The sequence below is a fragment of the Heptranchias perlo genome, chromosome 4 (genome assembly GCF_035084215.1).
Source record: "Heptranchias perlo isolate sHepPer1 chromosome 4, sHepPer1.hap1, whole genome shotgun sequence".
NCBI classification, from domain to species: domain Eukaryota; kingdom Metazoa; phylum Chordata; class Chondrichthyes; order Hexanchiformes; family Hexanchidae; genus Heptranchias; species Heptranchias perlo.
The window spans coordinates 116,535,988-116,548,320 of NC_090328.1; the positions used below are offsets into that span (position 1 = coordinate 116,535,988).

The 12,333-nt window shown below is 40.8% G+C and overlaps 1 protein-coding gene across 8 annotated transcripts in view; it reads left to right on the plus strand.

Annotated features, from left to right (window-relative positions):
• The window catches only part of pip5k1ba (phosphatidylinositol-4-phosphate 5-kinase, type I, beta a), a 157,722-nt gene that overhangs the window by 73,987 nt on the left and 71,402 nt on the right, over positions 1–12,333 (plus strand). For all 8 annotated transcript variants that reach the window (XM_067983517.1, XM_067983509.1, XM_067983515.1 and 5 more), the window contains exons 5-7: positions 2,648–2,765; positions 4,587–4,739; positions 9,809–10,108. In XM_067983517.1, the coding sequence (XP_067839618.1) occupies positions 2,648–2,765; positions 4,587–4,739; positions 9,809–10,108 (571 nt within the window). The remainder of the gene's footprint in view (positions 1–2,647; positions 2,766–4,586; positions 4,740–9,808; positions 10,109–12,333) is intronic.

A 12,333-nucleotide genomic window follows, 5' to 3' on the forward strand; every position in this document is an offset into this window, starting at 1 on the left:
TTATTCCTTTATCCCTTTTTAAACAGAAGTGCTGTATTAGCAACCCTCCAGTCCTCTGGCACAACTTCCGTATCCAAGGAGCTTCTGCTATTTCCATCTGACCTTGCTGCAGCATTCTAGGATGCATGTCATCAGGCCCAGTGCCTTTTCTACATTGATTTTCACCATTTGTTTTTAGCGTTCTTTCCTTATCTATAGTTATCCATTCTGATTGCTCCACCTCCTCTTGTAGCAGTCTTGTGGGGTCAAGTGCCTTCAGCTTTGACCCCTTTCCTTTTCAATTTTTATATCAATCCTCTGAGAATCGAAGAAACTGAGATCTTGAGAGATGCGTTGATTTTAACCAGAACCCATTAATAAAAAGACAAGGAGAGGATAAAAGTTAGAGCCGATATGTCGAACTTAAATCCCACCTCTTTAACAAAGCTTTTGGTTACCCCTCCTAATATCTCCTACTTTGGCTGGGTGCCCATTTTTACCTGAGTACGCCTCTGTGAAGCTTTTCTACATTGATGGTGCTATATCGATGCAAGTTGTTGATTTTAGAGACACAGTTTAGCCGTTTAGATTTGCAAACTTTTTTTGTCTTCCCCTTTGAGAAGATCGACAGAATATTGACAGAAAAATAAATAGGTATGCGTGGATTTGTTACATATTCACTTGTTCATAGTTTGATACATTTGCCTGTAATATTTTAAAACTTAATCAGGGTCTGATGTGATATTCTGCTGCTATTCCAGGGCTAGAGATAGATTCAGTGGAGGCATAAGAATAATTCCAGTAGCTCAAATATATTTGACATGCCAGGAGTTTCTGTTTGTTGTGCCGGGTGTGTTACCAGATGTTTTAGCTAGGTAATAAAGACATTCAAAGGTCTAGGGAAATGGGACCTGCCTCTGAGAATGATCTAAGATACCAGAGCTCAAAAAAAAACCCTAGAGTAAGGAAGGGCGGAGAAAATCCCCAAGAATGTAACAACCTCCACTGCTCCTCTTCCCCACAGAAAAAAGTTTGTTTATAATTATAACTGCTTTTAATGCTGAGGTTTGTTTTAAGCTGGATTCCAGGAGATTGGCATCAGGAACCAGCTCCGAGTCTGCACAACTATAATCCAGCTCCCTTATTCTGGACAGACTGATAGATCGATGAAAAGCTACGTCTATTATTTTGCTGCTAGAATAAAGGAGCTGGATTTCGCGGTGCAAACGCTAGGAGCCAGCTCATAATGCTGGTCTCCTGGATTCAGACCCAAACACATTCCAACATAAAAGCGACATGAGGCTGGCAAAGAAGCTGTGAAGCACCAAGAACTGTGTGGCATAGAAAGAAAAAAGAAAGATCTTGCATTTATATAGCGCCTTTCACGACCTCAGGACATCCCAAAGCACTTTGCAGCCAATTAAGTACTTCTGAAGTGTAGCCACTGTTGTTAATGTAGGGAACACGGCAGCCAATTTGCGTACAGCAAGATCCCACAAATAGCAACGTGATAATGACCAGATAATTTATTTTTAGCGTTGTTGGTTGAGGGATAAATATCGGCCAGGACACCGGGGAGAACTCCCCTGCTCTTCTTCGAAATAGTGCCCTAGGATCTTTAACGTCCATCTGAAAGGGCAGACAAGGTTTAATATCTCATCCGAAAGACTGCCCCCTCCGACAGTGCAGCGCCAGAGTACTGCCCCTCCGACAGTGCAGCGCTCCCAGAGTACTGCACTAGAGTGTCAGCCTAGATTAGTGTGGTATGGTTTTGATAGTAGCATGTATGGTATTCTGGAATGAGTAAAATTTACCATCTCTTTCAGGGAGTACTTAATATTGATTCATGTTAAAGGAGAATTGCCCTTGGGATCAATGGCTAAACTCTTGTCTCAACAACAGCATCTTTCATCTCTACTGCACTGCTCATGTACGAAGATCTCCTATTAGTGCTTTACATTAAAAGGATGAAACAATGGATGCCAAGCAGGGGAGGGAGAAAGTGGCGAGAGTTGGTGAACCAAAAGCACAGCGAAGAATAGGGTTTGTGGATGTTTTAGAAAGCAGGGAGGGAGATGGCAATGTAGAGAGAACAGGCCAACTTAACAATGACCCCATTGTGTCTTAAATTCCTTTTTGTCACCCAAACAAGCAAAACGCAATCTTTTTCACAACCATCTGGTTTGCTCAAATTAGACACCGGTTTCCCCAGGTTTGTTGCGCACACCTATTTGGCTATGAGGAGGAATCAAGGTGGGGGGGGGGGGTAATTTTTTAAAAACTTGTGCAGTGTTACATTGGTCCAAACTCCAGGGTGAATTACACTATCACGTGCACAAACCAAGAATAAAACAAAAGGAAGATGGAGAAAGTTTGTGGATATGCGAGTTCATTGTAAGCACAGTGTCCATTAGTGGCACTCAGAAGAATGTGTATTCAGCAGGCTTTTCTGAAATTACTTGTGTTCTATTACGAAATCTCCAAATCTTCAATTTAATGTGATTTTTTTTTTTTCTTTTGGTTACTATTAGATGAAGAGGGGTGGGAGGATGCTTACGTGACGCATAAACCCTGGCATAGACCGGTTGGGTTGAATGTCCTGTTTCTGTGCTGTAGATTCTATGTCATTCTATTAATCGCTAAACTACCTCTTCACAATGATTTTCAGTGAAGGAAGCAATCTTACACCTGCCCACCGCTATCCAGACTTCCGATTCAAGACGTACGCTCCACTAGCATTCCGCTATTTCCGAGAACTCTTTCGTATAAAGCCAGATGATTATTTGGTGAGTTTCCTTTCTGTTACATCTTATGTAACCCAATAATTTTACTATTTAAAAGGTCACCTGGAGGGGAAAAAAAGTGATTAAATTGGGCACTTGCTATACAAGGCGTTGTTCAGAATGCATCTGGAGTATTGCATGCTGGACTACTGTAATTTTGGTCAACTAATCATGGGATATTATTGCCTTGATAGGGTACAGAGGTGAGCAACAATACCATCCAGGGTTAAGACACTTTGGGCTTGTTTTCTTTAGAAAAGAGAAGACTTTGAGGTGATCCAGCTGCAGTTCTTAAGATTATGAGTGGAATAGAGAAAATTGATGCAGACAAATTGTTCACCAGAAATGGGTTCAAAGTTTAAAAATTACAAATTTTGGGGCAAGAAGGGAAGTCAGTTAGAAATTTCACCCAAAGGGCAATAGTGTTGTGAATAAATTTCCAGTGGGGTAGGCCACTGGAAGAGACATGCATAGATTCAAAAGACAAATTGGATTTATGTCTGGAAAGAGAAGGGATTGAAGATATGGTGAGAAGCTGGGCAGGTGAGATTAATGTATTAAAATGGGATGGGCTTGTTTTGGCCTTTTTTTTTCTGTTCCAAGAATAATATCCTTGGATATTATGACAACAACAACTTGAATTTATAAAGCGCCGTTAACGTAGTAAAACGCCCCAAGGCACTTCACAGGAGCGATTATCAAACAAAATTTGACACCAAGCCACTTAAGGGGATATTAGGACAGGTGACCAAAAGCTTCGTCAAAGAGGTAGGTTTTAAGGAGCGTCTTAAAGGAGGAAAGAGAGAGGTAGAGAGGTAGAGAGTTGGAGAGGTTTAGGGAGGGAATTCCAGAGCTTAGGGCCTAGGCAGCTGAATGGTGGAGCGCTGAAAATCGGCAATGCGCAAGAGACAATATATAGATGACTGCACGTGCAGGTTTTTTTTCATAATTTTGTTCTTTAAAACTGAGCTGGTCGTTGTGTAATAGGCATTTGGCACTATTTGCCCATAGTTACTTAACAAACTGCTTCCTGCCCTATGCAGTCACCCCATGCTCACTGATGCCATTTATTCTTCACAAGTAGAAACAGGAAAAAAAAATTGCTTCATACATATGATGAAAATCAGATGAATACTTCGTCGGGACAGGGCACGATTACAATCCAAGTCAGAATACTCTGCTTTGTCCTTATGTTGGACCAAGTTGAGTGGGAACAAAAGGCCCCCTTTTTAAAAATTTGTGATGTAATGGAAATGATAACATTGATCAGTAATTTTATTGTATTACCAAATACTTTAGTGATTAATTGTCGGTATATATGTCAACTCTCACTTGTTTTGAGCTTGTATGTGCATTCCAGACTTGTGTCACTAACTAATGCACTGGTTCCAAACCAGATTGGGACCACATATAGTTCAAATTCATCCTGCCTATCTTTTTTTTAAAAAAAATTGTATCAAAAATGTCTTTGTAAACAAAATTTTTCTTCGATGTATATTGGATTTAAAATGATGCATTTACCTCCATATTGCGTGGAAAATGTGTACTGTTCTCAGTCACCTCAACAACAATATTGGAGTATTGATTGAATTCTAGCTTAATGGTCACAGATCAGTTTGTATTAAAATTAGCAGTATCATCCCTTTTTATCTTTTAATTAATTCTATATTTTCCATCAATTAATAGGTGTATGTTTTATTCATCAACTATGATATTGCAGATATGTTAAGAATTTTTTTATTTCAGTATAGCTAAGTTACATTGGAAGTGTTATAGAAAAGCTTATTAATTTTTAAAAAAAATATTTTTTGCCTTCTCTGCCAGTATTCATTATGCAATGAACCACTGATCGAGCTTTCTAATCCTGGCGCTAGTGGGTCCTTATTTTATGTCACAAGCGATGATGAATTCATCATAAAGACTGTGCAACACAAAGAAGCAGAATTCTTGCAGAAGCTGTTACCAGGCTATTATATGGTAAGAAATGAAATAATAAGGGCTTTCTAAACTTAGTACAGTTAATCCTTAGTTCAGTGTTCTGTTGAAATGGCAAAATGGCTGATTTAACAGATCATTTGAAATTTTGGAGGACATATGAAATGGATTTTAAAAAATAGTGGAGAGTGAAAACTTAAAAAAAATACTATATTCTAAGGCTGATTGGGTGATATTTTATGTTGCTAACTATGCATATGTGTAGACAACAACAACAATTTGCATTTATTTAATGTAGTAAAACGTCCCAAGGTGCTTCACAGGAGCGATTATCAAACATAATTTGACACCGAACCACATAAGAAGATATTAGGACAGGTGACCAAAAGCTTGGTCAAAGGGGTAGGTTTTAAGGAGTGTCTTAAAGGAGGAGGGAGAGGCGGAGAGCTTTAGTGAGGGAATTCCAGAGCTTAGGGCCTACGAAGCTGATTTTTTGTGTAGATTGTTTTGCAATGAAGGAGGATAACTTGCAACATAGTTTGGGGACACACAAACTCGCTATAATGCTGGGCCAGAATTTACTGTGAGCGGCAAACAAACAGCGTCCACTGTTAGACTGTTGCACTTGCCCATCGACTTTCTATGGAGTTTTGCACAGCAAGTTGCTGTTAAACGAAGATCCAAACAGCGCATGCCCTCTACATGGCATTTGGGACCTGTGAGGACGGGGCAAGCAACTGTGAATCTCCTTAACCAATCAGATTGAAAAATCGTTAATGAGCAGCACGGGGTCTGAACCAGGAAGTGTAAGTTAGAATAGTGAATTCAGCGTCAAATCAGGTACAGAAAGCAAAATAGAGAGGGAAAGAAACATTGGATTGAGAGATAAGAGTCAAAGAGAAAGTTTAAAAAAAAATTATTCACATTTTTTTAAAGTCTCCAACAATAATTAAAAGCTGAAGGAATGAGACTCCACACTTGTAAAAGTTAATTTTCAGTGCCAGAGAGGTTGTTTGGCAGTAATTAAGACTTATCACGCTGTTAAAGCGTACTTAGACTGGAATTGACAAGCCCTAACTTTTCGTGGCAAGTTTAGTCTGTATTTACTACATAATCTACAAGATGCACTGCAGCAACTCGCCAAGGCTTCTTCAGCAGCACATCCCAACCCATGACCTCTACCACCTAGAAGGAGAAGGACAGCAGGCACGTGGGAATGCCACCACCTGCACATTCCCCTCCAAGTCACACACCATCCTGACTTGCAAATATATCAGCTGTTCCTTCATCGCTGGGTCAAAATCCTGGAACTCCCTACCTAACAGCACTGTGGGAGAACCTTCACCACACGGACTGCAGTGAATATAGGAACAGGAGTAGGCCATTCAGCCCCTCGTGTCTGCTCCGCCATTTGATAAGATCATGGCTGATCTGTGATCTAGCTCCATATACCTGCCTTTGGCCCATATCCCTTAATACCTTTGGTTGCCAATAACCTATCTATCTCACATTTAAATTTAGCAATTGAGCTAGTATCAATTGCCATTTGCAGAAGAGAGTTCCAAACTTCTACCACCCTTTGTGTGTAGAAATGTTTTCTAATCTCACTCCTGAAAGGTCTGGCTCTAATTTTTAGACTCGTAGAATCCCCAACCAGCGGAAATAGTTTCTCTCTATCCACCCTATCCATTCCCCTTAATATCTTAAACTTCGATCAGATTACCCCTTAACCTTCTAAACTCTAGAGAATACAACCCCAATTTGTGTAATCTCTCCTCTTAACTTAATCCTTGAAGTCAGGGTATCATTCTAGTAAACCTACGCTGCACTCCTTCCAAGGCCAATATGTCCTTCTGAAGGTGCAGTGCCCAGAACTGCTCACAGTCCTCCAGGTGCAGTCTAACCAGGGTTTTGTATAGCTGCAGCATAACTTCTGCCCCCTTGTACTCCAGTCCTCTAGATATAAAGGCCAGCATTCCATTAGCCGCCTTGATTATTTTCTGCACCTGTTCATGACACTTCAATGATCTATGTATCTGTACCCCTAAGTCCCTTTGGACATCCACTGTTTTTAACTTTTTGCCATTTAGAAAGTACCCTGTTCTATCCTTTTTTGATCCAAAGTGGATGACCTCACATTTGTCTGCATTGAATTCCATTTGCCACAGTTTTGCCCATTCACCTAATCTATCAATATCGCTTTGTAATTTTATGTTTTCATCTACACTGCTTACAATGCCACCAATCTTTGTGTTATCGGCAAACTTAGATGTGAGACTTTCTTTGCCTTCATCTAAGTCGTTAATAAATATTGTGAATAATTGAGGCCCCAAGACAGATCCCTGCGGGACTCCACTAGTCACATCCTGCCAATATGAATACTTACCCATTATCCCTACTCTCTGTCGCCTTTCGCTCAGCCAATTTCCTAACCAAGTCCGTACTTTTCCCTCGATTCCATGGGCTTCTAACTTAGTTAACAGTCTCTTATGTGGGACCTTATCAAATGCCTTCTGGAAGTCCATATAAATAACATCCATTGACATTCCCCTGTCCACTACTTTAGTCACCTCATCAAAAAATTCAATCAGGTTTGTCAGGCACGACCTACCTTTCACAAATCCATGCTGGCTCTCCCTGATTAACTGAAAATTCTCAAGGTGTTCAGTCACCCTATCCTTAATTATAGACTCCAGCAATTTCCCCACAAAAGATGTTAGGCTAACTGGTCTACAATTCCCCGGTTTCCCCCTCTCTCCTTTCTTAAAAAGCGGAGTGACATGTGCAATTTTCCAATCTAGAGGGACAGTTCCTGAATCTGGCGGCTCACCACCACCTTCTCAAGGGCAATTAGGGATGGGCAATAAGTGCTGGCCTTTCCAGCGACGCCCACATCCCATGAATGAATAAAAAAAATTACAAAGACTTCACGCCATTCAATGTATTTGAACGGTGAGTAAGACGACGAGGTGCCGTTTTCACGCAGTTAACGGAGGGGCAGCGCACCTCGGACGGCAACTTCCGGATTTCTGCGTTTAACTGCTTGCCTGAAGTTACTGTTCGATTTGCTAATAAATAACAGTGTGGGTTTTTAGCCTCACCGTTATTTTCACAGTAAATTCTGGGCCGCTATCTTTGAGAACACTGCAACAATTGCTATTGTATGTTCTCTATTCTGAATAGCAAGTGAACATTGTCTACTGACTGTAGCTTGCCATTTACTCAATTTGGAACACACAGATGTGCAAATAGACCAAGATTCTGTTGTCTGTACAAGGTCACAAGATTTATACTGAGTACATTGCAGTGTTGACTTTCTTCAGTGTGACATTTCAATGTGAGAGCACTGTTCACACTTTGCTTGGTATTTTACTATATTCTGTAGCCTTGGCAGTGAGTGAGTATTTCTGCTATGAAAAAAAATGTCATTGTGCCCATTATGACTGTTGCTTTATAATGTCCAAATTAGTATTTATATGCATTGCCAAACTTCACCTGGCATTTGAGTGGAACAGTTGTCCACAGTTCAAGCAAGTCAAAGGTTATTTCCCTTTCCTTTCCTTTTGATTAAGGAAATGGGCGATAGTGAATGGGTTATATTTCATGCCTAAAACTAAATGCAAATTAAAATTAATCAAAGCTACATTTTTCACAACAAAGACCCTTGCACAGATTAGCTAATAAAATGATTATTCAAAATGATCATGGCTGATCATCTAACACAGTACCCTGTTCCTGCTTTTTCCCCATATCCCTTGATCCCTTTAGCATTAAGATCTTTCCTTGCCAATTTTCTTTCCTTTGTGTAGACACTGATTCCTTGATGGAATGCCCTCTTGTGCCTTGCCCAGGCGGCTGTTGTTCCTGTCTGTGTCTTGACGATCAAGGTCAACAAGCTATTCAACAGTGGAAATATAGCTGACTCGATCCTGTCCACACTTGCAGGGGTTGCGCGATATCCAAAAGCAGCACAAACTCTTGACTAATTTTCCATTCCTAAACCCAATTTGTATCATGAAGTGGAATCTTTTTCTTAAGGCGGTGCTTAGAGATGGTAAAGCAAATATATTCTAGCCCCCACTTACCTTATGAAACTCCGCTCCTTAAAGTAGGTGCCATACTATCAACCCAGGTGAAACCAACTAATTCAGAATGAGGATTGAACCAGAAAACCTTCTTGATCTGTGTGTTTCTGCTACTCACCTTGATAAGCCACTGGGCAACACAGATTTCTAAATTTCAATCTCTGACTTTGTCCACCAGTTGAGATGTGAAGTGCCTGTCTGGTGGTTTAGGTGAATGCTAGAAATCCCATGACGTTGTTGAAGACCAGCAGAGAGTGTCTCCCAGAGACATAGGCAATGTTCCCTCCTCTGCCAACAGCACCAGAAACATTATTAACTGGTCATCTGTGCACAAAATGGCTGCCACATTTACCTATATAAAAGTCGTTGCACTTCAGTCAGGTAATTAATTGTATTTGACGCACTTTTTGAAGATTTTTATGAGACGTGTTTAGGTTCTATATCAATACAAGGCTGTCTTTCTGGCTGGGAGACTGGGCAGAATTACAGCCTTGTTAACTGATCGATGATTGCAGCAAAAAGAAATGAAAGATCTTGAGTCTGGTAAACAGAAACAGGTATTAGGGGAAGTGCATTAGACAGCAGCATGGAATTGCTGAGCCAAATTCAATTCTTGCTGAAATCCAGAGAAAGCTTGAAAGGGTTTTGTTGCAGAGAGTCGTGATGCTAAACGTCATGGTTAGTGTATAATCTGTACAAACATACATTTTATAAAACGCCCAATCCCCCCTGTTGTTCTACAGGCAGAAATGCAGCTTTAATTAGTCAACATGACAGAAGGTTCAAAGCTAATGTACCTTCCATGTTCTTGGGATTACATTTATGCTTAATGTATAATGAATTTCATGTGTCAGGTTTCACATCTGCAGTTTATAAAATCAGCCGTATCATTCTCATTGACTGTTAATGTTAGAATTGCCTTTGATCATTGCTGAGCAGAATTAGAACTATTCCCGTGATCATTTCCGCATGGCCTCACAGTACTTAAAGTTTGTGTGTTAATTTAATAAATGTATTTGTTTGCAGAATTTAAACCAGAACCCTAGGACACTTTTGCCAAAATATTATGGATTGTACTGTATGCAGTCGGGAGGCACTAACATTAGGATCGTGATTATGAACAATGTGCTGCCACGTTCCGTGCGGATGCATTACAAGTACGATTTGAAGGGTTCAACATACAAACGGAGAGCCTCGAGGAAAGAGAGAGAAAAAGATCTACCTACATTCAAAGACTTGGACTTTATACAGGACACCTCAGATGGCCTCTTTTTTGATGCTGAAACATATAATGCGTTGATGAAAACACTTCAGCGGGATTGTCGGGTATGTAGAAACTCGATGCAGTAACTGGTGTTGCTTCTTGTTGTCAGAAGCATGTTGATTGTCCACCTCAGGACAATGGCCCAGAATTTGCTGGAAAAATAATGGCAAATTAACGGGACCCGCCATTGTTAACTCATATTAAAAAAAATCTAGCAATTTGTGGCAAAGAGGAGATATGCCCTAAGTTCCGATTCTCTACAAATTGCTGCACGATTTGCACTGCTCGCCATTAGCCTCGCGAAAACCGAACAAATTGCAACCTCGCCATGAGCCTCCCCTTTTGAAATTAATTGCACGTCGTGAAATTTCTGGATTCACGCTATAAATGCAAATGAATCTCACTGTTGACCTTTAGGTCTGGTAATTCATGTCATTAGGACCCTGTTAATGATGTGATTTATGGTCCTGGCATGAAACTCCACCTTGGAGGCACAGAAAGAGAACAACTGAAGCTGTGGAGTCTCACTCCAGCAGGTAGTGAATTGTTTCTGGAGGATTTTCAATTTTTTTAATCTGTCTTGGCAGCATTTTTGTGCCAGTCTTGCCATCCATAGTGTCGGAAGGCAAACATTTTCAGGATACTCAGCTGTTTTGACACTCAGAAATGCAAATTAGATAGATTTATTTCAGAAAATAATTTTGGGATGAGTAAGAATGTTTGTACATTTCGCACACCTACCCGTCCATTCACATTAAATTCGCAAACACAGCTGGCTTACAATGTCCTTTTCTTCTGCTTGTTCTCTAGTTTCTTTTTTTACTTTTCCTTTCTCTTTCTGTCTCTTACTTGACTCTAATTCGCCCTATTTTCTTCTCTCTCCTTACATTCCATTGGTTAAGGAGATAGATTACTGGGCATGGCGTTTGAGGGCCCAGATGTGATGTTGACATCACCGCACCGTTATCAATTTGCACTTCCAACAATTTGCAGCGAGAATATAGTGCGATTTGAAGGTTGGGGGGAGAAAGTCCAATTCACCCTGCCCGCTGTGAAGTGCCTCGCCTGCCACGAGGGTGCCCTGCCCGCCGTGATTTCTGGGTCAATATAAATTAGATAAAATAAGGATAACATATGAAGAAATTTTAACATTCATATTCATAACATTCATATTCAACCACTAACCAAGTGGTTAGGATCTGGAATGCACTGCCCGAGGGGGTGGTGGAGGCAGATTCAAACATGGCCTTCAAAAGGGAACTGGATAAGTGCTTGAAAGTAAAAAAAAAAATTTGCAGGGCTACGGGGATAGGGCAGGGGAGTGGGACTAGCTGGATTGCTCTAGCATAGAGCTGGCGTGGACTCGATGGGCCGAATGGCCTCCTCCCGTGCTGTAATCTTTATGTTCCATGCGCAACCTTAATTTAAATATAAAGAATTTTTTTTAAAAAACAATGTTAAAATTAGGCACAGGAGAGGAAGGAAACAAAGAATTGATTTACATTAAGTTCCTGTTCATTCTGTTCAGAGCGGATATCAGAATTTATCAGAATCTGAGAAAGACTAAAGGGGTCCAACTGTTGTCACTGGGCGTGGAGAGGGGCAGAATTAGATTGGCTGCCCTTTCTACACCCCTCCCAAATTTTATTTCCATGGGAAGGAAAATCGAGCAGTGTGTAAAACGAGCAGCTGGCTCGCTTCTGCCCCTGTCCAGCCCCGCGTGATCATTTAAAATCTATCCCTAACTCCTTAATTGTTCATTTGAAACTGCTATCTGCGTTGGTGGTCCTGCACAGGGTTGCCAACTTTGGTGACATGTATTTGTGGGAGGTTTCATTATATGACCTCCTACCTTTAATTGCCCTGCCCCCACGCTCACGCCATTGATCACCCAACTTGTCCATCCTCGCAATGCCTTCCCACACCAATTGGATGCCAGTCAAAACAACCTTTTTCCCATCTTCAATATTTTTGTAACTGATAAATTAGTGTTCAAAAGAAAATTAATAGTTTTTTTTTAGTACCTCTCTGATTTTTCTCCTGGTTTGCTGACAGCAGGGTCTTGGAGATTAATCTTCAATTCCTGGAGACTCCAGGACGATCCTGGAGGGTTGGCAACCCTACTTCAGGAGCTCATCACTGAAGCTTAGACGGGAGTTTCCCTGCAGAACAGGTGGGGGTGCAAAATCTGTGTATTGTTCCTTCCACTCGAGCAGCTAAGGTGGAACGTACACTCCAGTGCATCGGAATACTTGATTTGCTTATGGATTTGCAGTTTTGAATGGGA